The sequence below is a fragment of the Clupea harengus genome, chromosome 24 (assembly GCF_900700415.2).
Source record: "Clupea harengus chromosome 24, Ch_v2.0.2, whole genome shotgun sequence".
Lineage (NCBI taxonomy): Eukaryota > Metazoa > Chordata > Actinopteri > Clupeiformes > Clupeidae > Clupea > Clupea harengus.
Genome location: NC_045175.1, coordinates 9497340 through 9525143, shown reverse-complemented (window position 1 = coordinate 9525143; position 27804 = coordinate 9497340). Strand labels below are relative to the sequence as shown.

General features: G+C 43.6%; 2 protein-coding genes across 4 annotated transcripts; one reads left to right on the top strand and one right to left on the bottom strand.

Moving 5' to 3' along the window:
* The first annotated feature begins 883 nt into the window (after nucleotides 1–883).
* Nucleotides 884–15314, top strand: akt3b (v-akt murine thymoma viral oncogene homolog 3b). The gene is made up of 14 exons (XM_031561898.2): nucleotides 884–1224; nucleotides 3492–3682; nucleotides 4484–4609; nucleotides 5688–5799; nucleotides 7203–7347; nucleotides 8642–8773; nucleotides 9096–9161; nucleotides 9436–9504; nucleotides 9905–10027; nucleotides 10508–10636; nucleotides 12094–12308; nucleotides 12618–12705; nucleotides 13030–13132; nucleotides 14553–15314. The coding sequence occupies exons 2-14, from the start codon at nucleotides 3634–3636 to the stop codon at nucleotides 14636–14638; spliced, it is 1443 nt and encodes a 480-aa protein (XP_031417758.1). The 5' UTR covers nucleotides 884–1224; nucleotides 3492–3633; the 3' UTR covers nucleotides 14639–15314.
* A 2930-nt stretch (nucleotides 15315–18244) lies between these two features.
* On the bottom strand, nucleotides 18245–27670 carry pus10 (pseudouridine synthase 10). Of its 3 annotated transcripts, XR_004163080.2 has the most exons (19): nucleotides 27523–27639; nucleotides 26971–27147; nucleotides 26436–26675; nucleotides 26193–26279; nucleotides 25960–25994; nucleotides 25643–25754; nucleotides 23769–23830; nucleotides 23341–23386; nucleotides 23088–23155; nucleotides 22849–22934; nucleotides 22331–22456; nucleotides 22135–22191; nucleotides 21639–21715; nucleotides 21368–21423; nucleotides 21019–21136; nucleotides 19981–20123; nucleotides 19492–19591; nucleotides 18633–18737; nucleotides 18245–18404 (listed from the first exon to the last, which is right to left on the bottom strand). XR_004163080.2 is itself a non-coding variant. In XM_012822508.3 (18 exons), exons 2-18 carry the CDS (start codon nucleotides 27094–27096, stop codon nucleotides 18699–18701), a joined length of 1578 nt encoding a protein of 525 aa, XP_012677962.2. In that variant the 5' UTR covers nucleotides 27097–27147; nucleotides 27583–27670; the 3' UTR covers nucleotides 18245–18698. The 3 variants fall into 3 exon arrangements, 2 of the variants coding, with proteins under 2 accessions (XP_012677962.2, XP_012677961.2); XM_012822508.3 differs by having other exon boundaries at nucleotides 18245–18737; nucleotides 27583–27670; XM_012822507.3 differs by having other exon boundaries at nucleotides 18245–18737.
* Between the last annotated feature and the right edge of the window lie 134 nt (nucleotides 27671–27804).

Here is a 27804-nt window from a genome sequence, read left to right as displayed (position 1 = left end):
CGCCAGGTGGACAGGTTACGTCTCGTTGCTCTCTGTTTCTTTCCACAGGGTATCCCTTTGCTTCCGTTACCGGGGAACAGAAACCCGACCCGGGCCGTTTTCAACATGCTATCATAGAGACGAGCACACAGCAGGATACCAGATCACTTCCTAAAACACGCCAGGGCGACGTTGACTCTGAGCTTATCAAAGCTGTGTGCAAATTTAAACCTCTGCAGGGATGGGCCTGTGTTGTTTTATGTCAATTGCTTCCTTTTGTGGCCCACAGTTTTGACATGCAACATTGCCCTTAACATTAAGCCCAGGCTGTAATAGTTGATTACATAATGTGTTGGTATGAAAACTATTTATTAGGTAGGCAAAACCAATTGGACAATCGAATCTGTTGTGGATATAAATGTTATGTCTTTTCAGTATAAATAACATTATTTTGTGGTTATTTATCCCAAAACAACACTAGGGGGAGACACTTCACAATCAGCCCTCGTGTTATGTCCTCAATCAAAACGCGCATTCGGAAATAAATCACTGCAATAAAAATGACTTATCATGACGGTATCAACATTTGATATTGCTTGCAAGTTAGTTTTAACAATCATAGCGAGCCTGCCTCTTTTCACGTTTTTGTTTTTGACTTATTTAAGAGGTTGGATTAGTGATGCTTTTGTGAGACAAAGCACACCCCCCTCTTCCCAAATAAGTCTTACCATAGGATCTTGTACAAGCTACTCAGACAAAACAAAAAAAGTAATGACATGACATAGGGGTCTAAAAACATGTAGTTTATAACTCATAGTCAATCAGTTTCTTTGTTTTATTTTCAGTTAGACATAAAATCCAAAGTAGCCGAAGCACCCAGTAACAAAAGGCCGGCGAGTGACAAAGCCAGGAAGAGAGGGAAGTGGTCCGAAATCTGCCTTACGTGACGTCATAACGTTTCCTCAATGCCAGCAGTAGCGGCTGTGGCAGGCCAGTGACGGAGGCAGCCGCCGTCTCCTCTTCTCCCCATCTTCGTTGTTAGCCGTATTTCCAGGGTCACCCGATTTCGCCGGCAGTGTCAGCAGCAATGGCAACATCGCTGTCCTCCTCATCGTTCTGCCCGTAACGGGGCTTCCCAAAATCTCTCCTGCCTCCCATCTGAGCTGCTGGTGGTGGGAGAAGCAAGCATACAAGGACTGCGAAGGGAGACACCCAGCGAATCCCCCTAGCCCGTTTTCCCTACAGGTAATGCACCATGGCTAATACTGTTTTGGGTGGGGGGAGAGTCTAGAATGGGGTGTAACCAAAGAGATGGTACAAAGATGCTAACAAGAGGTTGATCTGTTTTTGTAATTGACTCGGGGCCTGTTTCCGCTCACAGTAACTCACCCTAGCTAACGCTGGTACTGTTACAGCTAGCTCCCCTGTTAGCACACGAAGAATGCACATCTGCAAGTTTGGATGCGAGGCAGGGTGGACAGTTAGATGCTGCAACCACAAGGCTTGGGCAAAGATGATGCTAGCACGCTAACGGTTATCTCTTTGGTTGGAGGCCGCGGCCAAGCCTACGGGCCTAATATTTCTTTTTCTCGATTTGCCTTTCTTGTGGTAGGCTACATTTAGACCGATTTTTAAGGTTAGTAACAGACGGAATGCCTCCATTTTTATGTTATTGATGTGAAAAATATGTGTTCATCACGTACATCAGACGACATCGCTTATTGCCAGATATAAAATGAGAGGTCCCGCCATCCAATGAGCCGTTTTAATATCACAACACTGATGTTGTATCATTAATTGCATTCAAAATGGCATTTTAGTAGCTAAATAGCCGCATGCTAGCTAGTCACGCTTGTAGGCATTTTCGGATGTAACGGTAATCGCGCTGTCGGTCTATTATATAACTGTAGCCCAAAAGACACCGCACGCCCTTGGAACAAAAGCCGCTGTGTTATTGTTTGTTTATTGCGTGGCGGCCTAAGTGTGTCGTCTTATTAATTGCTGGCAAATCCGCTGATTGTACATCGCGGTGGCGTTAATGACGGGCTTTGCAGAGAAGCCCACCGTTGGAATGCCCGTTGTAGTGTCAGCCATTGTTTTTGTTGTCATCTGGTGGAGGTGTTTGTTTGGTTGGTTGGTTTTCATAGCAGTCATATTTACATTCGTGTGGCACTGTGAATTGACGGAATTGTCGTTTGAGAATTCCTGAACGTTCTAATAAAGTGGCTTCACTTAAAAAGAGACAGGACGCACATTTTGTTTGTGTCGAAATAAACGAAGGCGCACAGGACACACAGAGACGTTGGTTGTATTATACCGTAAGAAAATGCAAGACAATAAAGCCACACACGAAGAAGAGACTGGCCAAGTATGACTGTGCAATGTCGTGTTTGGAAGTCTGCATCTTATCAGGCGATATTTGGCATTTGAGAGTGTCCTCTTCCTCGGGCTATCCCGATATGTGTTGGCGAATAGTTAAGTTTCATTCATGCTAACAAACCGTTATTCCCAGTCACGGGATCTGCCTCAAAGATAGACTTAAACGTTCAAATAAAAAGCCTTTATCCTTGCACACACAGCGAGTCCCTTTTGCTTAAAGGAGTCAACTTTCATTTCTTGTCAATACCTGTTCTGTAGCCCACATGATCACTCCTAGAGTTATGGATGTTGATCAAATAATCTGTCAGGTGTTTTAAGATTCTGTCTCAACTGTCACATCATGCTTGCGCCTGCCTCTGACACCAGGTACATAGGTGTGTGTGTGTGTGTGTGTGTGTTTTGATAAACTACAAGGGCCCAGAGTGGCAGCCTTTACACAGGGGGCCAGAGTCTTGCTTGCTCCGAGAGGAAAGGGGGTGATTTAACGCCTTTGGAGCTGGGAGGGACGGGAAACGTGCCCTTGGCCTTAACAATGACTTTATTCCTCACGTAAGTGTTCGCAAGGAACACGAGGGAGGGAGGGAGGGAGGGAGGGAGGGAGGGGAGGTAATGGCAGAGAGAGAGTGGAGAAGGAGAGGGGTATTGCTCATTTATATTATTATTTTAACTTTTTTCTCTTCACTGTTTACTTCCTTCCAGGCTGAGTCACCACTGGAGTGTGACAGGGGGGTAAAGAGAGAGAGAGAGAGAGAGAGGGAGGGAGAGCGAAAGAGAGAGAGAGAGAGAGAAAGAGAGAGAGAGAAAGAGAAAGAGAGAGAGCGAGAGAGAGAGAGAAAGAGAAAGAGAAAGGGAGGTGGGAGGGAGGGAGGGAGAGTGAGTAAGAGAGGGAGAGAAAGAGAGAGTGAGAGAGAGAGAGAGAAAGAAAGAAAGAGAGAGAGAGAGAGAGAGAGAGGGAGGGGTTCAGTGCTAAGTGATATCAAAGCAGGAGTGAGAGAGGAAGTGAAGGAGTGGTACAAAGAGGAGGAGAAAGAGAAGGAGAGACCAGCCACATTGCTGCAGGTAGCAAACAACAACAACAGCAGCAGCTAAGGCACAGACAGGTAGGTCATACACTGTGTGTGTGTGCTTTCTAGAAGAAGGAGAGGAAGAGGAAGAAGCAGAAAGGAGAAAAAGAGGCAGAAAAGGAGAGAAAGAAAAAAGAGAGAGGTCTAGAGTGGTCAGTGTGGACACTGCTGGAGAGGGAGCACCGGGTTCAGCACCGACCCGCGAGCCGCCATGAACGACCCGAACGTGGTGGTGAAGGAGGGCTGGGTCCAGAAGAGAGGTGAGTGGTTCTGGGGCCTAACCTACTGTAAATGGACTGGGACTGGGACTGGGACTGGATAACAGAGAGTGGGGAGAAAGGAAATGAACTGTGGCTTCATTGTGAACGTGATTGTTGAAGAGTGATTGAATGGGATTGTCATGCTGTGTGGCTCTTATTCTGTGTGTGTGTGTGTGTGTGTGTGTGTGTGTGTGTGTGTGTGTGTGTGTGTGTGTGTGTGTGTGTGTGTGTGTGTGTGTGTGTGTGTGTGTGTGTGTGTGTGTGTGTGTGTGTGTGTGTGTGAGAGAAGAGAGAGAGAGTCTTATTTGACCGAGAGAAAATAATTTGTGTGAGTTCACAAATGAATATGTGAATGTATTGAACATGACATAGATTGCATGTTGAACATGGGTTGTCTCATTGCATGCCCCGTGTATGTCTCTGTGTTGGAGGGTAGAATACTATGTAAATATACGAATGAATGGTGATTAGACGCCATATAATGGACAGGCTTTATAGATTTGTAGGTGTGTTAGTGAGAGTAAGTCAGTGAGGACGTGGAACTGTGAATTTGTTAGTGATGGCGTATGAAACGTGGGAAGTACTATAATCGTGTGTGTGTGTGATCCAGAAAAAAATTTATGTGGTTTGCTTACGTTATGTTTCTAGCATCCTGTTGTCTGTAGTTGTTTGCCTGCTTGCATGCATGCTTGTGTGTATCAGCTGCACTTTGTGTTGGTTTGGGTCAGCAGCCATTCTGGCTCAAACGTGTTTCTCTCTCTCTCTCTCTCTCTCTCTCTCTCTCTCTCCCTCCCTCCCTAGGAGAATACATTAAGAACTGGCGACCGCGGTACTTCCTGCTCAAGACGGATGGCTCCTTCATCGGCTACAAGGAGAAGCCGCAGGACATGGACCTGGCGTACCCGCTCAACAACTTCTCTGTGGCAAGTGAGTGTGGACCGGCGGCTGCCATTTTGACATTTCCATTTAACAATTTCAGTTTAATCACGCAGCACCTGCTTACCTCTGACTTTAAACGAAGCCAACTAAACAGAGTTACCTTTCGATAATAACGTTAGCCCGCCGCCGTCCGCTTTAGCAGAAAGGTCACCTGAGCTCATCAGTATGACGTTCCCCTTGCTACATGGCATCGCATGAAACCCATTAACGTAAGAGACTGGCGCTAAAGATAAGGTATACTTGCCATTGGTGTTCTTGCCCGCTGGGCGATCAAAGCGATGAACTAAGTGCTGACCGCCTTGCACTGCCAGGCGAGGAAACGAGTGTGAGTGTTTTCTTTTGTGTCGCACAAAAAAAAAGTAACACACTGCATCTCGGTGCGTATGAAAACTTTCTCGGAATCAGGACTCACTCTTGCCACTTCTTTCGTTTGCGTCATGCGAGGATAAGGCGCACGCTAAGTGCTGATGAAGGGCCTTCATTACTTTAGCGTGCAGGTGGTTGCGCGGCGCAATTACCTGAAGTGGGCCCTAAGAGTAGTCTTTTGAGTAGCGCAGATGCTAGCCAGTTATGGCCTGAAGTGCAATTATGCTAGACCTCCTTCTGTTCGCTCGGAGAATGTCACTGAATCTCATGATGGCTGGGGGGGAGGGGGGGGGGGGCTTTTGAGACCACTAGTGTGTGTGTGTGTGTGTGTCACATGTTGCGGGTTCCAAAGGTGTGAAGGCTTTTTGTGGTGTGTGTGTGTGTGCAGTTGTGGTAACGGTTTTGCGCCGCAATTCAAGATGCCACGCTCTGCCCTGACAGAGTGGACTCGCTTGCCTGTTACCTGTATGGACTAAAGATGCGTGTGTTTGTAAAAGAGTGTGACAGTGTGTGTGTGTGTGTGTGTGTGTGTGTGTGTGTGTGTGTGTGTGTGTGTGTGTGTGTGTGTGTGTGTGTGTGTGTGTGTGTGTGTGTGTGTGTGTGTGTGTGTGTGTGGGGGTGGGTGGGTGGGTGGGTGGGTGGGTGGGGATGCATGCCATTTTAGTGTCGTTCCTTATTGCCTTTCGTATTTTCTCCACAGAGTGCCAGCTGATGAAGACTGAGAGGCCGAAGCCTAACACCTTCATCATCCGCTGCTTGCAATGGACCACAGTCATCGAGAGGACCTTCCACGTCGACACACCGGACGAAAGGTGGGGCACTACTGGCCTTCTTCCATTTCAGACCGGGGCCTGAAGCTTTTCCTCGGGCCTTAGCACCACTGAATAGCCTCGGCCTTCTGTTTCCATTAGGAGGTGTAATGTTGGGGATGTTTGCAAACAGAGAACCGTAATAGTAGAAACGGTGCTTAGCAACGGCTTATCAGCCTTACTTTAATAATAATAAAAATAATAATGATGTAACAGGTAAGACTGAACGGTGACACTCATGACCAAAACAGAAAACAAAATTAAGTTTTGGGACTTCTGGGGCAATATATGTTTACATTTTGGAGCTGTGGTGTTTTTTATTATCTGTCCAGAATGACATCTACCAGAACGACCAGTGTTACTGTAAGTGTAGGCATTTCACGAGGTGGCATGTGACCGTGACCACAACAACAAGCTCTTCCAGCTGAGCCATTAGCAGTTAAGGGGAAATGACTCAGAGGACTTGCTGAAATAGTCAGATGTGAATCCTCTGCGTGGCCCACCTCATCTCATCAATACTAAATGACAGCCGACGTCATCAGCCTTGTAGTGCATCAGCTATCAAAGTTGTTTGGTCATTGTGGTCATTATGACGACATCATCTAACTGTCAGAGGATCATGTGACTTCATGGGAGATGAGTCAGAGGCATTCGGTTTGAGGGGTGACATCATTCTGAGATCATGCAATAAAACATTCACATGGAGTGTTGCTGCCCAGAGTGAAATTCAGTCAATAGATTGATCAGTAAGGTGGTTGTATTTGTAATGGCTGCGATGAGTCAGAAAAGGCCACAGACGCAACCTGAAGGTATTGAATTCATACTTGGGCTCTGTAAACAATTTTGTTTGTTGAACAGGTCATGTAAAAACAAACAAACATAAAATCCCCCATCAGACTTATTATAGTAAGATGATCTAAACCAATTCCAATGGCGTCCAAACATCTTTTCACTATTGTTCCTTAAGAACGGATAAGTCCTTAACACAACATATGCTGTTGGCATTTAAATATTCATCAAAGGCCCATCAATTCCACACTAGAAGTCTTCACCATACGTCACAGATGAATCTGTTTCTAGGAATAGGACAACATGAAAAGAGAATTGTCATTTGCAATTACATTGAATCTTGGTCAGCTTTTATCCAAAGCAACCGCTGGATACCACAAAGGCTTGTGTACCATCATCAGTCCTTGTCCATAGGAATAGGACTGTTAGCCATTGGAATAGAACTGATTAAATGTGTGGCTGCCGTGACGATTGCTGTACCCTGTCGCGGCGACGAGAGTAACCGGAGTAACCGCATGAGTAAGCAGGGGTAGATTCCTCCCATCTGTCTCCGTTAGCCAAACTGTCACCTGTCACTTACGATGACTGACTGACGGCCCCCGTTGCTGTGACGACAGGGACGAGTGGGCCGAGGCGATCCAGATGGTGGCGGACAAGCTGGCCAAGCAGGAAGAAGAGGGGATCCTGTGCAGCCCGACCTCGCAGATCGAGAACGTCAACGAGGAGGAGATGGACACCTCCAGTAGTCAACACAAACGGAAGGTATGAGTGGTGGGACGATGACTTGGGGGACTTTATACACCTGGCATTAAGGCTGTCTATTCTGGCATTAAGATGCGTCTATTCTGGCATTAAGATGCATCTATACCTGGCATTAAGATGCATCTATACCTGGCATTAAGGCTGTCTATTCTGGCATTAAGATGCGTCTATACCTGGCATTAAGATGCATCTATACCTGGCATTAAGATGCATCTATACCTGGCATTAAGATGCATTTATACCTGGCATTAAGATGCATCTATACCTGGCATTAAGATGCGTCTATTCTGGCATTAATATGCATCTATACCTGGCATTAATATGTGTCTATACCAGGCATTAATATGTGTCTATACCAGGCATTAATATGCGTCTATACCAGTCATTAAGATGCGTCTATTCTTGCATTAAGATGCGTCTATACCATGTATTAAGATGCGTCTATACCAGGCATTAAGATGCGTCTATACCATGTATTAAGATGCGTCTATACCATGTATTAAGATGCATCTATACCAGACATTAAGATGCGTCTATTCTTGCATTAAAATGCGTCAGGTGTCCAGATGGTATCTAGATAAGATATGATTGATGATGATTTTAAAGAGAATACATTTACTCCTGGTCTCCAGTGTCCAAATTGAAATCCGATCACTGTGTCCAGCGCACGTCATAGCCTCCTCTTGTTTGCCAGGTCCAAACAACAACAACAAAAAATATATTTTACATTTGAATGACGAGTGTGAAAAGGACAAGGAGAAAGACAAAGCTATGCCCTTGAAAAGCAGGATTTGGACCTATTGCTGAAAGGCCGAGGCTCTATGGGGCGATGTGCATGTCTGAACATTTAAACGATATATTCTCTACAAAACAAAATCCCCCAAATTGAGGCACAACTTTGCCTCATTTCATTAACGATCTTCTCCTGGGTTTTCAGCCTGGCCCATAACCTGTGCTTTCCTCTCCAAACTAGTCACCAAGAATAGAAGGTTGACAAAATCATGCACACACAAACATGCACCCCCTTCATAAACCGATATGACATTGGGATGCGAAATCTGTGAGGTGCATACGTGGCTGTGACTGTGGAATATCCCCTGCCACCAGATTAGAAATCATCACATTATCGACTGCACAGTTAGTGAGCGTACGAGCGAGAGGGCTTTTAGAATAATGAAAGTTCATCAGTGGCCAGAGCAGATGAGTGCGCCGAATGGGAGCAAAGCTTGTTGTGTGATTACTGACGTTACTGACGCTCGCTCTGTCTGTGTCTGTGTTGCCGACTCCTCCGCAGACAATGAATGACTTTGACTATCTAAAGCTGCTGGGGAAAGGCACGTTTGGGAAGGTGATTCTCGTGCGGGAGAAGGCCAGTGGAACCTATTATGCAATGAAGATTCTGAAAAAGGAAGTCATAGTTGCAAAGGTGAGTTTGTACTGCCTCGTGCTGTCGCAGACTAAAATATTTTTTTTGTTTTAGAATCATCGTGTCCATTTTTGAAGGATTCTCTGAATGCACATACTGCATCTCTTGTCTTTCTGTTGTTCTGTTTGTCTGTCTTTTTGTTTCTTTCTTTCTTTCTTTCTTTCTTTCTATCTATCTATCTATCTATCTATCTATCTATCTATCTATCTATCTATCTATCTATCTATCTATCTATCTATCTATCTTTCTTTCTTTCTTTCTTTCTTTCTTTCTTTCTTTCTTTCTTTCTTTTTTTCACTCTTGCTCCCTCTTCCTCTCTCAGGATGAAGTGGCCCACACGCTTACAGAAAGCAGAGTACTGAAAAACACTAGGCATCCATTTTTAACTGTAAGTACTTCTCCAGTTACCAATTCAATTCAGTTTAATTCAATTAAATATGCTTTACTGCCATGACCATGAAAACACTGTTGCCAAAGCACAGGACACAGAAACGTAAAAACATACAAAGTACAGAAATGATAGAATACCAGACTAGAACACCACCTGAAATGGTGAAGCCCTCACTGCGTCATACCATTCGTATGACCGTAGAAGATGAACATCTATGTATAAAGCTCTTACAGTTTGACAGTTTCATGAAGATTTTTTTTCCGTCCTGCAGTCCCTCAAGTGGTCTTTCCAGACAAAGGATCGTCTCTGTTTTGTGATGGAATATGTTAACGGTGGTGAGGTAAGATTGATTTTGTGTTTCTCCTTACTTCTCATTGTCTACATCCTGAGAACACTGTAAACACACAAACCCTTGACATTGTTTTGGCCCCAAAATAACTAACAAACGTGGGATTAAAAGGAAGATGTTTTGAAAAATAAGACTTATGAAATGTTTCGCTGTTCACTGTTGGCCTTACTGGGTTTTTTTTGGCTGTACGGTTTCGAAATTGTTTGCCAAGATCCAACTAACCCTTTCACACTGCTTCTTGTGTGTGTGTGTGTGTGTGTGTGTGTGTGTGTGTGTGTGTGTGTGTGTGTGTGTGTGTGTGTGTGTGTGTGTGTGTGTGTGTGTGTGTGTGTGTGTGTGTGTGTGTGTGTGTGTGTGTGTGTGTGTGTGTGTTTAAATTTGTCTTGGGCAGCTGTTTTTTCATTTGTCGAGAGAACGGGTGTTCTCCGAGGACCGCACGCGCTTCTACGGGGCAGAGATCGTCTCTGCCCTGGACTACTTGCACTCTGCCAAGATTGTTTACCGCGATCTCAAGGTGAGTCTTGAACAGGTGTCAAATCCATACATCCAGTTGGCCTCAAACACTTCTTTACGGACAAACCTCACTCTGTCATTAGATTCACAAGCACTTTTGATTACCGCTGTTTGCATCACATCTCTTCTCTATTTATTAATATTGATCCAATATAGTATTTGAGGAATTAGTCCTATAGTAATTGGTCCCCTATACTATTTGAGGAATTGGTCCAATATTGGCCCGTTGTATCCTAGGTAACGAATTGGCTCAGTATTCCTACACCAAAACGTGTGCAGTGCTCACTCCACATCCATTCAGTAATCAATTGAAATGATCAGTGATCTTAGAAACCAAACGGTAGGAGCAGAAAAAATGGGCTGTTTCCACTACATTTCGCTGTAGGATGTGGGAAACATCCACTTAGAATCACTTAGTGATGATGTGGTGATGAATGTTGGTGATGAATGTTGATGATGATGATGACCTCCACCCCCACAGCTGGAAAACCTGATGCTGGACAAAGACGGGCACATCAAGATCACTGACTTCGGCCTCTGCAAGGAGGGCATCACCGACACGGCAACCATGAAGACCTTCTGCGGCACCCCTGAGTACCTGGCCCCCGAGGTAAGGCACAGGCCTACGCCCCTGAGTACCTGGCCCCCGAGGTAAGGCACAGGCCTACACCCCTGAGTACCTGGCCCCCGAGGGAAGGCACAGGCCTACACCCCTGAGTACCTGGCCCCCGAGGGAAGGCACAGGCCGCAACCTAGCCTACAGCCAGTTTATGTGCAAGCAACAACTGGAGAAAGCATGGTTAGCATAGTCTTGTCCTGAGGAAATTAGAGCCAAAATGTGTCAGATTTTGCGCAGTGAGTGCATTTTGGAGCCAGAACATAGTGAGGACCTTCCAGAACCGACCCATATTTACCTAAATCTGCCCCATTCTGTAGATCCGTCTAGTTCCTCCATACTCTGTCCCCCCTTCCTCTCGTTGATGACTGATGATTGTGTGGCCGAGTCTTTATTTTGTTAATTTCTTAGCTGTTGATTGGTTAAAGACTGAGGTTGGCTTAGACTCTTTTAAAGGGAATGTGCCCAAGCTTTAGATGGGTTCAGGAAGGGTGTTCGGGGTCATTTGAAACAATCTGAACCATTACATATTGTAACTTGAAGGGCTTTTTAAAACATTTACCTCAGGAAACACAAAGTCCTCTCAGCAAGCACATTGTTTTGTTTCTGAAACGCCACTCGCTTCCTGGTTATATTTTTTTTATGCATCTCAAGCAAAATGGTGAAAGTGCTAAGTAGAAATATAAACTAAGGAAGATGCCAGTCTCTGCCAGTAGTAGATGATAGTCATGGTGATGCATGTTAGATTCTATGTCACCACAGAAACAGGTGAGGTCACTATGAGTAGGTGGGTGGTGATGATGGACAACCTTTTCCTCCAATCACGCACTGGCAGATGATGACTCATCAGATTATAGCATCCATCAATATTTTACATACGCCATAAACCCACAGTGCTAATTATGCAATGGCAATGTGTAAATGTTTTGACCCAAAACGTCAAAGTGCTAGAAAAAAAATGAGTTTTTTTCAGGTTTTTTTTTCCAGTTTTGAAGTTAGCATCACAGAGTTTGTTATCCGAGGATTCATATTGTGCGTATCAGCGTATCAAAGATGTCCGTATAATCTCAATGTGGATTTTTTTGGTGGCCTGTGAGAAATCACACACATGGGGTTTTGGTGTGTATTTTCCATCATGAAAAGAGGATAATTACTACATGCATTTCACTGAAGGGATTTAGGTGTGTGTGTGTGTGTGTGTATAAACTCAGGTGTAGGTGCAGGCGGGGTCTGGGTGTGATCATTCATTAGACTGTGTGTGTGTGTGCAGGCGGGGTCTGGGTGTGGTCATTTATTTGTGTGTGTGTGTGTGTGTGTGTGTGTGTGTGTGTGTGTGTGTGTGTGTGTGTGTGTGTGTGTGTGTGTGTGTGTGTGTGTGTGTGTGTGTGTGTGTGTGTGTGTGTGTGTGTGTGTGTATATATAACGTGTGGTGTGTGTTTACCTCTCCTCAGGTGCTGGAGGATAATGACTATGGCCGCGCGGTGGACTGGTGGGGTCTGGGCGTGGTCATGTACGAGATGATGTGTGGTCGGCTGCCCTTCTACAACCAGGACCACGAGAAGCTGTTCGAGCTCATCCTCATGGAGGAGATCAAGTTTCCCAGAACCCTCTCCTCCGACGCCAAGTCGCTGCTGGGCGGACTGCTCATCAAAGACCCCAACAAGAGGTTAGAGGTCATTCCCGACAGGCTGATTATATCAGTGGGAGGTTTCGTTAACTGTAACTTCAACTGTGTGTGTGGATCAAAAGTGTAAAAGTAATATGGCCTTTAAAGGTGCAATGTGCAGTTTTGCGTTCAAAATATTTCTAGAGTTCTGCTGTTATAACCACTCTGGTCAGGCCTGTACAGGGTGTTAAAGAGGAAAGCTTCTCTAGCACAAGCAGTGCTGTGCCTGCATGGAGGTAGTTTTCAAAGACATGATCATTGCCATGGAAACGGTCTGGAACATTCCGCTGACGGTTCTGTGTTCCGCAGACTTGGCGGAGGCCCTGATGACGCCAAGGAGATAATGAGACATAGCTTCTTCAATACACTGGATTGGCAAGACGTCTACGACAAAAAGGTATGGGCAGCGTGTCTTTGTCATCAGACACAGGGTGTTTATTAATGCAGTCGTGTTGCGACCTTGTATAGTGTAGTGTGTGTGTAACTGTAGGTGGTGTGTCCATTTTCTCTTTCTAAGCCTCTCTTTCAGATGTGTTCAGTTCTGTGTGTTGGATGCTGTGTCTCTTTCTCTCTTTCTCTCTCTCTTTCTGTCCATCTTTTTTTTTCTTTCCCAGCCTTTCTCTCCTGCTGCCTTTCCACTCTGCAAAACTCGTCTGCCTTTTATTTCACGTGTTCCTCTCTCCACCCCCCCCCCCCCCCCCCCCCCCCCCCACCCCTGCAGATGGCCCCGCCCTTCATGCCCCAGGTGACGTCAGAGACTGACACTCGGTATTTCGACGAGGAGTTCACAGCACAGACCATTACCATCACTCCGCCTGAGAAGTGTAAGCCTTCACCTTTTTATCTGTTTGCTTCTTGGATTCAGTTCTTTTTTTTATCTGTTTGATTCTTGGATTCAGTGGGTTTTTTTTTTTTTAATTTTTATTTTTTTATCCGTTTGCTTCTTGGGTTCAGTACTTCTAACGGTTACAGTGTGAAATTCTGGGGATAGGGTTGTTCATGTTTGGAATGGCGTATGGCTCGGTCCGAGCCACTCTGGTTCCCGTCGCCAGATTCAGGACTTTATACAAAGACTGGGTCTAGAGGTGTGCGAGGAGAAATTCACTGAAAAAAACTAAATAAACCCTATAGCATTAAGATCGTGGAATGCACCTTTTTAGCTTGTTTGTTTACAAATTTTGCAATGCAGTCCCCTTTTGATACCAATGTTTGCGTCCTATTACTGTTGATAAGACTCAGCCCTGCCATGGACACTCCCATACTTACTGCCATGGACACTCCCATACTTACTCCCATACTCACTGCCATGGACACTCCCATACTCACTGCCATGGACACTCCCATACTCACTGCCATGGACACTCCCATACTCACTACCATGGACACGCCCATACTCACTACCATACTCACTCCCATACTCACTGCCATGGACACTCCCATACTCACTACCATGGACACTCCCATACTCACTCTGACCTCTGACCTCCACATATTAATGTCTCTCGGCCGACCTCAAGCAGATGGGTACCCCCTTATGTGCCGTGGTTCTCCTGCTTAACAGGGAGTTTTTCCTTGCCCCTGTTGCCAATGTGCTTGCTCTAAGGGGGTCCGGGCACTGGGCTCTGTAAAGCTCCTTGAGACAATTTTATTGTTTTGGCACTATATGAATTGAATTGAATTGAATTGAATGTCTTCACCTCACCCTGAATCTCATAAGCAGTTCCAGGCACCGCACAAGCGTATAGACACAATATAAGCCAGGTAGCACCAGCACAAGCGTATAGACACAATATAAGCCAGGTAGCACCAGCACAAGCGTATAGACGCAATATAAGCCAGGTAGCCCAGCATTCGCACTCGTCTCATTGGGGCCGTGTGGCTTGGCGTGCCAGAGAGAGTGACGCAGAGATGGAGAGATAAAAGGGCAGTGGTGATGAAGCAGGCTGCACAGGAAGTCCATCCCGCTGTGTTCTTCTTCCTACTCATTCCATTAGGTGGTAGTGCTTGCCTCACGTTCATGATCTGCATATTTTTTGCTACGTTACTGAATTGGTTTATATTGCTTGTATTTGGTTTGATTGGTTTTAATGATTGGGGTTTTGTCAACAATTTTTTTTTTTTAATAATTATCTCTCTCTCTTTGTCTTTCTCTCTCTCTCTCTCTCTCTCTGTTTCTCTCTCTCTTTGTTTCTCTTTCTCCATCTTTCTGTTTCTTTCTCTCTCTTTCTTTCTCTGTTCCCTTAGTTGATGAAGATGGAATGGACGCGGCTGACAACGAACGAAGACCACACTTCCCACAATTCTCATACTCGGCCAGCGGACGCGAGTGATTTGAGCCGGCCCCTTCTTACAGGAAAATACGTAGCCATGCTAGGAAAAGTCTCCCCTCTTTTCTCCTTCTCTGTGCTTGCTTATTGACCAGGGAAAAAACTTTTATTTTTTGTTTTATTTTTGTTTTGTGTGTGTGTGTTTTATAATTTTTTGTGTTGGCTCAGTTAGTGGGACTTTAAAAAAGGGGGTTTTGCACAGTGGGATCGACTGAGGATAGTCCACCCACACAAAAAAAAAAAGAAAAGGAAAAAAAAAAATTCTCGTGACATTTTTCAACATTTGTTTACAACAAGTTTTTTTTGTTGTTATTTAAAAAAAAATATCTATCAGTATTGATATTGAGCTATTTTTTTTTGTTTTGTTTTCTCTTTTCTCCCTTATTTTAAAAAGAGCCGTATTGGGGAACAAAACCAAATATGTTGCCTTACGTGTGCAGTCAGTCAGTCAGACAGACAGATAGTCAGACAGACAGGACAGATAGACAGACAGGATTCAAGCGTCTGGGGGTAGTGTTGTCTAGCTGTAGTCTGCGATGGCTCACTGGTGACTCCTTTTTTCATCAACTTTTTTCCCTACTTCATTTTTCAGCAGGGTGGGGCTTTACACCCTGGGAGCACACATGCCCCAGTTGTCACGGCAACAAGGAACATTCTCCATAAAATGGGAAAAAACAAACAAAACACAGACGGAATAGAGAGAGGGAGTTAAATAAACAAAACTAAATATAGAGAGTTTGAATTTAATCTATTTCATATTTTTCTTTGTTCTCTGGAAGTATATAGAGCCTAAAGCAGAGGTTTTATGTTACAGGAATAACACCCACACACACACAAACCCACCCACCCACACACACACACACACACACACACACACACACACACACACACACACACACACACACACACACACACACACAAACACACTCAAAACAAACCAGACTGACAGACACTGTATGACAACACTCAGGCCAAACACACCTCAGAACACTGCATCAAACTGAGAGCGATCATATGCTCTACTACAGGTAAACCTCTCTCTCACCTTCTCTCTCTCTCTCTCACCTTCTCTCTCTCTCACCTCTCTCTCTCTCTCTCTCTCTTATCTTCTCTCTTTCTTTCTCTCTCTTTCCCTTTCTTTCTGCAGGGACAGGGAGAGCCACTCAGTGTCACTACTACTCTCTGTTACACTAATACAAAAGGTCTTAGCCTTTGAAAGGACATATTTACAAGTGAAAATCGCAGATTTTGAAAGACTATTGAGGGTTTTCTTTTTTTTTTTTTCATATGTAGGGGAGCGCATGTTACTTTTTTCCCTAAATGTGAGGTAGGTGTGCGTGTGCGTGTGTGTGTGAGAAGACACACCCAAATACTGTAAGCGTGGCGGTCGGCATGGGCTGGTTGGTTGGTTGGGCAGGTTAGGGAAGCAGTGTGTGTGTGTGTGTGTGTGTGTGCGTATGTACGTACGTTTGTGAGATCATCCAACTCTGACAGACACTGAGCCATGTAATTTCAAAGTTGGACTTGGGTTCATAGGGCAGGGGGTCAGGGGTCGGCGGGGGGGTGGTGGCTTGGGGAGCGCGTGGGACTTCTTGCGTAAATGGCATGGCACGCCCAGGGGATATTCCCCAAGACTTCCCAAGACATTCTTTCCTCCTCCTCATTTTCCAATTTCCTGTTTTTCTGTTCGGGTTTGGTGATTGGTGATGTACATATGCAATGCCTTCTTATCTTTTCTTTTTTTTTTTCATTCGTGTGACTGTGTCATGTGAATACCGGGCTGACAAAAAGAACATGGTGGGGGAAAAAAATACAAAAACATATGTTTGGGCAGGGGAGGGGGGTGTTATTAAGCAAAGAACAGAACAAACAAATACACAATACTGCTAGACACACAACTTCAGATATAAAATGAGTTTGGGTGAGGGGGAACACATAATGAAGGAAACAAAGAAAAATAAAACAGGAGCTTCCTCATCCTTGCTCTCTCTTTTTTTTTTTTTTTTATAAATGTTGGTGTTTTGTGGTTTTACCATGGAAACGGTTGCCAAGGTTATCCCCCTCTCCCACCTGCAAGCCCCCCCCCCCCCCCCTACAGGTAACCTGGTACAACAGCGGGGTATTCCAAGCACGTGCTTTAGTGATTAACCCAGATAAGTTAACTCTGAGTAAGTGGTAAACCTCCTAATAGAAGAGCCCTATGGCATCATTCTTTAACAAAACAAAGCCATAGGGCTCTTCTATTAGGACGTTTACCACTTACTCAGAGTTTACTTATCTGGGTTAGTCACTAAAGCACGTGCTTGGAATACCCCCAGATCCGTCCATACTTTCAGTTTTGGGTCACAGCACCACAGAATCATGTTTTCTCCGTTGTTTTTTTCCTCTCTGCAAGACATCAAAAACACCTCGTCTTAGACGACCTTCGCTACATCAGGTTGCCTACGGTCTTGTTTATTTTTTTTTTCTTCCTTGCTTCTCTTTGTATTTTTTGTACTGTTTATTGTAATAGGTTTATTTTGTTTTGGTTTATTTGTTTTTATGTTTATTTGTTTTGCTCATGCTGTTCTAAACAGTGTTCTCCTTCTTGAAGCGTTTGTCTCTCCATGGACGGAGGTTGGTATGTTCTCGTTTTCTCCATTTGTCCATTTCGCCTGTTTTGATTTTTCTTACCAAAACACTAGGGCAAGAATCCAGTAGTGGTCTTGCATTGCCATTTGGTAGTATTTATTTTAAGTTATAATAAAATACTCAAAAGTCTGTCTGTGCCTTTCTTGATTTGTCCTATGCCTTACCCTTGATTCAGATTTAACCTCATGAGTTAACAGTTGTTCATAGAACAATTGCAATCTTGAGGTTTCAAAGGATTTGGTTGCTATGATCAAAGCAAGAATTTAAATTTCAACAGATGTATACCTATTTCTGGGTAATCAAACTGTACTTCCTGATCAATATCAACTCCGAGATCGGATGGAAGAGAGGTACGTCAAAGAATACATGCTATATCACCTTTCACTATTCTATCAGCAAGAGACCCCCAGTCCTCGAAGTAGGTTAAAATTCAAGTAATTTTAAAGCAACAAACATTTTAAAGCATAAGACATAATTATCAGCCAGCTATCCATGTTTCACGCAGTCCAATGAAATAGGTCCTGGGGGGAGCAATCAATGAATCTAAACTTCTGATTGGATAATGTTTTATAGAGTTCTACCTATAGAAATATGCCACATCAAAGTTGCGTAACTTTATGGATTATTATGCATTGGACAAAGTTTGAGTTATGGGTCTAAAGTTATAAACTTCAACTTAGTGTAACACCTTTATTATATTTTTGCATTTAAAAAGTCACGAAAAGCAGGAAGACGCAATTATTTGACGATTAACAATATTCAAAATGAATGTTACTTTCATTTTGGCTGGATACCTACATTATTTTTAATTATAGATTTTGTGACTACAATTCTACTTAAAGGCTTGCAATGAAGAACACTGAACATCAAATAGTACACTTACGAGTAACTTAGAGTTTCACAAAACTTTCATTTGATTTTGCGAGGTAATACCATGTTTGTACATAACCATAATCAATCACAGACAACTGCACTGGCTTGGGTGGAAAATAACCTCTTTATTGGATGCGACCTAATTCGATAACATGTTTGTGTTTCACGCACATGCAGGTTGGACAGAAACGTAAATCATCCAAACAAACAGAAAAAGGTGTTTTTCCAGCAGACGATCGGGACTGTACAAAACACTGTTCTCACACTGAGGAAAGAAAAAACATTATTTATTAACCATGTTGTAACTAATACTTAGCTGCCATCACTAAGCTAAGTGTCACTGAATGTCTATCACCATGACTACCAGGACTACAGTGACAGTGCTTGCCATATAAGATGGGCTTGACTCATCTACTGGGTTCTGTCCCATCCGTGTATTTGAAATGAAGTCGCCCATGTTGTCCGTACTGTTGATTCCCTTCACTGTGCTTGCCTGGAAGAGCTGGATGATATGCAGGGTTCCTCGCTGTCTGCCATATATGGTCAGAATTCCGAGAGATTATTCTGGGATGGCAGGAGGCCAGTCCACGTCGACTGACTAAAGGGAATCCAAATCACACACACACGGAAAACATAAGTTTACTGCATTACATGTCTAGCGCACACACACACACACACACACACACTCACTCTCTTTATACCTCTCCCTCTCTCAAACACCATATCTCACACAGCACATCTGTCTCTTTCTCTATCAAACATCATCATGGAAAACATAATAATTTCACTCCATTACATGTCTAAGTGACAATGGAAATTTAGTGTCAAGGAAGCGCAATACAATTCCATAACAAATATATTTTTATAAATATATATACACATAAAGCACACACACACACACACACATAAAACATTTTTTTTTTTTAAAAACCACACACACACACACAAAAATACAGTTAAGGCAAATATTTGATCAGTATGTGTGATCCCTCAGAATCGAACCCATGATTTTGGTGTTGCTCGTGCTAGTTAAAGGTACCGTTCACCATTCTGGCAAAGTTACAAGATCACAGAAGTGGATCTCGGTGCTAAAACTCCTGCAGGACGTGGAGTCGGATCGCGATCTCGGATCTCACCTCTCCGTCCAGCTCCAGGATGTCTATATATATATATATATATATATATATATATATATATATATAGACACACACACACACACACACACACACACACACACACACACACACACACACACGTATATACACATACACACACACACACACAGCACCAGGATGTCCACACACACACACACACACACACACACACACACACACACACACACACACACACACCTCTACGTCCAGCTCCAGGATGTCCACCTCCGTCTTCATGAGCTCCCCCAGGTTGGGCTTGGTGCGGCCAAAGTCTCCGTGCACAAACTCCTTTATGTATCTGAGCCGTGGCTGTTAAGGATCTTGTCAAGGCCCCCGACAATTACCTTCACGCTAAACGCGCATTCAGATGTGAGTGAATGATACCAGCATGTGGCCTTCTGTTTGTGTTCTGCCTTTGTGAGTCAGACTTTTTATCGTCTGTGTATTTGTATGTGTGTGTGTGTGTGTGTGTGTGTCAGTGTGTACGTGTGTGTGTGTGTATGCATGGCTGTGTGTGTGTGTGTGTGTGTGTGTGTGTCAGTGGGTGTGTGTACGTGTGTGTGTGTGTGTGTCAGTGTGTGTACGTGAGTGTGTGTGTACGTGTGTATGTGAGTGTATGTGAGTGTACATGTGCATGTGTGTGTGTGTGTGTGTGTGTGTGTGTGTGTGTGTGTTCAGTAAGGATACGTGCCAGCCTGTGTCCTGAGCTGCAGGGTGAAGTGGTGTGGGTTTAGGTGGCTGGTGCTCATGGTGTGGATGACGCGCTGACGCACCGCCAGTGGCCTCCGGTGCAGGACCCTCAGTGGCGTCTTCTGAGCAATCTCCAGATCCTACACACACACACACACCACACACGAGCGCACACAAACATGACGTATATGCAGTATATGCAGCATATATATTTTATATATATGACCTATCTTAGTGTCATCTAAGTGTATGACATTGATATGCTGTATTATACATGAAGTGTGATTCCTATGTTATTCCTATGTCTTTACAGACCTATTCCATATGGGTAATGTTAAGTTAAAATTAATTGCGTGTTGGTTTACAGAGAAATCAGAGTAACGGACCGCCACACGCAGCACTTGGTTTGATACAGTTGAGTTTACTGGTTTTAGGATTGGACAAGATTCAGTCGGAGATGCAGAGTTCACAACAGCTCTGTCACCCACGGCTGGAGAAGGCGTTCTGAATTTTACATGTGAGAATAAGTGGTTATAAGTCCAGTCTTCACTGATGGTACTTCCTGGGGGCCTCCAGGTATACGCCTCTATGTGACTTGCATGTTTTAGTCGTAATTTCTGGCCTGACAATTATGTTTCTGTGAGTCTCCATCCTCCCTTCTTACAGATAGTTTCCCTATCTCATCTGTCTCCTGCCCAGGCTGCCTTATGACCTTGGAATTTATGTCACTGGTCATTCTAAACTTGAAAGCATGTGCTTTGAATGTTATCTTAGGCCCCTTTGTCTGAAACCTGTTTTCCAACTGCCTTTAGTTATACTGGTAAAATGGGCATACATTGTTAATAGAAATAAAATGTTAATAAATTCATACCTAAACTGAATTTATCTTACAGTAACCACGATGTTCCGCCGGACAATGCTGTTGTCAGACACCTTTTAACTATTATGGCACCCTTAGCTGCGCAGTGCATGGAGGGACATGAATCTCACTGGGCCTGATGTTTCCATGTTTTACACAGGCACAGTTAGAGTCACCTTTATGTTGCCGATGAACTCGATGTCCTCTTCGGTTATGGCCTTCTGGCTCCAGATGAGGGCGCTGTAGGACTTGGTCTTGTCTTCCTCTCCTTCCTTCATGTGACCCATTGCTTCTCTGTTGAGACACACACACACACACACACACACACACACACACACACACACACACACACACACACAGGGAGAGATAGAGGAAGGGAGGGGAAAGAAACCCCCACACATTTACAAAATTGTTAGACACCTAAAATGAAGTCAAGGGCAGTCCTCCAAGCACTTAGGGATGCTAAGCTAAGCTAATGCTAAGCTTCTTATGAAAGGTTTGTTGATGTTTTCACGGCTTCTGTACCTGGTTACCAACTGGAGGTCTCGGATGCGGATCTTATCTGAAGACTGGTTTATTTCCTGTCATGGGACACACACACACACACACACACACATCAACACAATAGAAGCCCAAACAAACATGTACGATTTATAAAAAAAAAAAAAAAAATGTTGATTTCAGTTCCCAAAGCGTGTCTCCACACAATGTTCCCTGAAATATCAAGTCGTTAGATGTTGTCTTTGTGTTGTTGTTGTTGTGCTGTGTTATGTTGTGCTGCTACAAGTTGTGTTACCTCTTGTAGCTGGCGGACCTCCATTTTGTTGAATTTTAATCGGTGTGGGTTCAGCAGCTCCATAGCGAATGGCCGCCCTAAGAGAATGAGTTGCACAAACTTCATTGAAGTAAGAGTAGGCGTACAGGTACACAGTATGGGTCGGAGGAACCGTGAATGTGGGAGAATATGGAAGACTGAGTATTTGTTCATAATGATGGGTATTACCCCACAAATGGGTTCCTTGTCTTCTGAAAGGTTCTATGTAAAACCATCGATAATGTGTCCAAATAATTATTTTTTATTTTTTTAAACGATACTTTGCTGTCAAAAAGAGATCTTCACACCTGAAACTTTTAGATAGTCCACCAATACTCAAAACAGGTTGTAAAGAGACCCCTAATTAGAGGGTTCTATTTGAATGGTTCTTCTATGACCAGACAGACAACCTTTTTCTCTTTGACTATATGGAACACACAAGGGTTTGCGGTCTGGTTCATAAGTGCGTGCCTCCTACCATTCCCCAGGGTCCTGACGTCCACATCTTCCCTTCCTGACGAGGAGAAGTTAAAACCTGCAACCCCACACACACAAGAACCATAAGGACACCAGACAGCCATTCAAACACCATCTCTTAGTAAAGAACACATCACAAATTACAGGATCCTCCATAAATACAGCATTTACAGAGAGACCCCTGCTCTGGCACTCACTCTCGCACTTGAAGGCAGTCAGGAGGGGCGCAGCAATCAGCTCCTCCACCGAGGACTCCATCCTCCTCTCGCCGTCGATCACCCACGGCGTCTGCGGCAGCGTCCGCGAGAACTTGTTGTATCGCCCTGGCAACAGCAAGACAGAGACGCCAAATGTGACGAATTTGACATTTTGGTTCCATTGCATATGATCAATATGATATTAGATGCTGAACCCTTGTGCTATGGCATATTTCTTGTCATCGTGAAATAAAGGCAGTTTTTTTCTGTGAATGCCTACGAGTGATTTGTCATTTTATGTTGAACAACGTAACAAATTATTCTTTCTCGTAATGTAACAAACAGGACTGGAAAGATAGCCGACTGTCTACACAAATGGTGAATGGATTTCATCAATGCTGGAGGCAATACTGTTTGTGAGCAATGCCGGATATATATGAAACTACACACACACCTTGAAGGCTAGCCTGATCCTTACAACAATTACAAAGGTGATGAAGACAATAGTAGAAACTCACCAGCCACATAGGTAGACAGGTGCAGACATGTTGTTTCTTGAGCTACGCATGCAGTCTTTACTCCTGCAGGAGGGCTAGGGTACTCGCTGTCGGAAGAAACAGAATGTTTTAAGAAATTAGAGAAACAGAATGTTTTAAGACATTAGAGAGGACATTACACAAATGTTTTCTTTTCTCAAACTGTTTTCTTGAATTGAAATATGTAGAAGAACCACCTGGTGTCGCTCAAGGTCACTTACTTGAGGAATTTCTTATCAGTTATCTTCTCCAAGGCCTTCACCACAGCCATTCTGGTAAAAACAGACCTCTGTACAAAAGAGGGGAGGGGGGGTTAACAAATCTGACAGAATCAACTAACAACCAACTAATCTGAAATCTCAAAATATAAAATGTTCTTAATCTTCCCCATCTTTATTAATGACTGTATCCTAATGACTGTATGAACTCCGATATAACATTTACAGCTTTTGAAAAACTTGTACAGAACTTTACCTCTTTGTTTTTCGATGTATGGAAACAGTCAGAGCAAGCTTCTGCCCTGAATTTAAAAAAAAAATACCATAAACACGTGTGATGCAATTTACATGTACGGTAATTTACAACAACAACTCAACTCCATCTACGGATACAGAAGAAATGTGATGGACAGCAACAAAAACACCTCTGCAAATAATCCACTCATCAATGGACATATTCACAGAGCAATTTCGGTTGTCATTGGGTATTTAAGCAGGACCGCTTGACAAAGCAACCTGTTGAGGAATCGCATGTTTCTACTTCTTATGTAAAGTAGTATTTATTGTTACACCAGGTTTTTATTGCTCGTAGCTTGACTGTTCTGTCCCTTGTACGTCACTTTGGACAAAAGCATCTTCTAAATGACTAAATGTAAATATAAATGTTTTAATGACACCACTTACAGAAAGTGGCAGTCAGCATCTGTGTCTGGGTGGATGAATCCAACTGCCACCTCAAATGGACTCTAGAGTAGCAGGAGAATAAGGCAAAATAGATGAAACAATCTACACATTATATACACTGCTGTGCAAAAGTTTTAGGCAGGTGTGAAAAAATGCTGTAAACTAAGAATGCTTTGAAAAATATAAACAATAAATGTTTATTTTTATCAATTTACAAAATGCAAAGTGAGTGAACAAAAGAAAAATCTAAATCAAATCAATATTTGGTGTCACTACCCTTTGCCTTCAAACTAGCATCAATTCTTATTGGTACACTTGCACAAAGACAGGGATTTTATATGATTATAGTGCGGTGTAAGATCAACCAATTATACCAAACAGGTGCTAATGATCATCAATTTCACATGTAGGTTGAAACACAGTCAGTAACTGAGACAGAAACAGCTGTGTAGGAGGCTTAAAACTGAGTGAGGAACAGCCAAACTCTGCTACCAAGGTGAGGTTGTGGAAGACAGTTTCATGTCAAAGGTCATACATGACAAGACTGAGCACAGCATCAAGACACAATGTAGTTATACTGCATCAGCAAGGTCTCTCCCAGACAAAGATTTCAAAGCAGGGGTTTCCAGATGTGCTGTTCAAGCTCTTTTGAAGAAGCACAAAGAAACAGGCAACGTTGAGGATTGTAGACGCAGTGGTCGGCCAAGGAAACTTAATCCAGCTGATGAAAAACACATCAAGCTTATTTCCCTTCGAAATCGGAAGATGTCAAGCAGCTCAGAACTGGCAGAAAACAGTGGTACCCAGGTACACACATCTACTGTCCGGAGAAGTCTGGCCAGAAGTGGTCTTCATGGAAGAGTTGCAGCCAAAAAGCTCTACCCCGACATGGAAACAAGGCCAAGTGACTCAACTAAGCGTGAAAACATAGAAACTGGGGTACAGAAACATGGCAGCAGGTGCTCTGGACTGATGAGTCAAAATTAGAAATATTTGGCTGTAGAAGAAGGCAGTTTCTTCGCCGAAGGGCTGGAGAGCGGTACAATAATGAGTGTCTGCAGGCAACAGTGAAGCATGGTGGAGGTTCCTTGCAAGTTTGGGGCTGCATTTCTGCAAGTGGAGTTGGGGATTTGGTCAGGATTAATGGTGTCCTCAATGCTGAGAAATACAGGCAGAAACTTATCCATCATGCAATACCATCAGGGAGTCGTATGATTGGCACCAAATGTATTCTGCAGCAGTACAACAACCCCAAACATACAGCCAATGTCATTAAGAACTATCTTCAGCGTAAAGAAGAACAGAAAGTCCTGGAAGTGATGGTATGGCCCCCATAGAGACCTGATCTCAACATCATCGAGTCTGTCTGGGATTACATGAAGAGACAGAAGGATTTGAGGAAGCCTACATCCACAGAAGATCTGTGGTTAGTTCTCCAAGATGTTTGGAACAACTTACCAGCCGAGTTCCTTCAAAAACTAGTGCAAGTGTATCTGGAAGAATTTATGCTATTTTGAAGTCAAAGGGTGGTCACACCAAATATTGATTTAATTTAGATTTCTCTTCTGTTCATTCACTGCATTTTGTTAATTGATGAAGAATTGATGAAAATAAACTGTTAACACTTCCATTTTTGAAAGTATTCTTAGTTTAGAGCATTTTTTCACACCTGCCTAAAACTTTTGCACAGTACTGTATGTTATGGTACTCATTCAGAAACAGCATCGAGCATCAAAGTTAACATAAATACTGATAACATAACCTAACCACAGGCACGCATACGCGCACGCACGCGCGCAGTCAATTTAAAGCTGTTCAGACTGACTGTATATGACTGCAGATTATTGCTTTCCACAGGTAAGCGGAGAACTTACCTTCATCACCGCGGGAACCCCCAGTGTTTCGGACAGCATACTCTGCACGGTCCATTTGAAGGCCTCCTTTACTTGGATGACATCTTCTTTGTCCAGACACATGCTCTTTTCTCTGGTGAACACAGCACAACACTCCATGAATAGAGTACTAAGTGTTCCGGAAATAGAATACGGAATGTACGATGCTCAATGTGAACTACATCCACAGTGGAATATTTATGATGGTAAACGCATATACATGACACATAGTGGTACACACAAACCATAATAGGTAGGAGGAGGGCAAGGTGGGAAATGTAGTTTTAAGCATACGATACCTTACTTCCTTTTTAATGTGGAGCCAGCAGGAGTGCTGGGGGATGAGAGGAAACCCAACAGGCAGGTTGCAACAGGAAGAGATACAAAGAGAGAAGAACAAGAACAAGAAAAAGAAAAAGAAAGAAACAGGTGAGATGTTATTCTTATGACAAGACTGAAAAGAGAGCCGTTAGCTTGTTTGGTTGGATATTTTTGTAGTCCAAGGTGGTTAAGTGGAATTAGATGACCTCACCTCTCTGACCAACAGCTGGGCCGGAAGTGACACGGATAGCACCAGGCTCTCAAATTGATACTCTTCAGATTTCACAACTTCTGAAATCTAAACACACACACAAACACACACTAAAACATTTACATTGCACGCAACATCATAGTGGTTTCTAAAGCTAAAGCTACTAGTCAGAAAGAAAAAGAAATAACAAATAAACAAAGCAAACAACCTTGACTCATTGCATTGGTCACAGAAGCTACACACCTTTTTGGTGAAGCTGGGGTTGCAAAAGTCTTGTAGCACCCCCAAACACACCACACATACAGAGGACTCTGTGCCGTCTGCCGTCGGTTCTGCTGTTACCATGGGAACCCCCTCAGTCTCGCCTCCATCTGCCTTGCCGTCCGAATCCAACTTTATTCTTTTGGAGGGAGGGTCATCTGAAGGCGTCTGGGAGGCAACTTCTGTGTTGCTGACGAAAGCATGCAGGTCCTTCCATAGGTCCTGGGCAGAAGGAAGAACATCCAGACAAGACTGAATCAGTGCCACATTCTTGACCTTGATCTGGAAGTTAGTCAGTAGGCAGACATACACATACACATACACACACACACTCTTGCAGACACAAACACAGACACACACACACACTCACACTCACACTCACACTCACGCGCTAACTCACACACTTAGACACACAGACAGGAAGACACATGTGGATACGAATCTGGATGTACTCGTGTGCAGACAGCCCACATGTAAACTCCAGGCCTATAATCTGGTACTGCTGGAAGTAACACACCTCATTGGACAGTCGATATGCAGACTGGGTTCCAATACAGCAGAATCTCAGGATACAGCGGCCACAGCAGCCAGCATCCAGCAGCTTCTGGATGATGGGCCGGTCCTTCTCCTTCAGAGGCAGCATGACTACTGACAAATCAGCTGATGATATCTGGTAGGTCTGTGCTGCATGCAACTAGGTTAAAGAGAAGAAGAGACATCATGCTTTTGTGCTACTAAAAGTAGAAAAAAAAAGATCCAATGGGTTAAGGCTGAATGCCTCCGAGTAGCCAACCCACATCATATGTTCTACATCTAACCCCACACAACTAGGCTCTATATTAAGTGATACATCCCCATTTAACTCCCTTACTGCACAGCATATTGGCCATCAAACCTTGCTATGATTTCAAGTCAGCGTGACGCTAAGTTAGTTGACTTTACATTTTTAACATGTGGAGGAGGCGAGCCTGGTCAGTCTTGACTCCACCACTAAAGTTGATTCTTGGCTAGATTTGACAGTTCGCGAACATTATGGTAATTGACCTTGCTTCTTTGTTCAAAGACTCACCCTTAGAGATATTCTGCAAATCTGCAAGTTTCGAAAACCGACTAAAAGCCAGTTACATACGTGTAAATACTATGAAAGTACATTCGCCATGGCCACCAGCATCAAGCATGAGTTTATTTGACTCACACAGACGTGATTAATCGAGTACGTCGAAAACTTTTGCAAAAAAGAAGGAATAATGAACTTGAAATATGATATATGACGGACCGCAGGTACATTTTACCATGTTTTTAAAAAAACGGGATGGCAGGAAAAACATTAATCTCAGAGATAAAGCCAAAA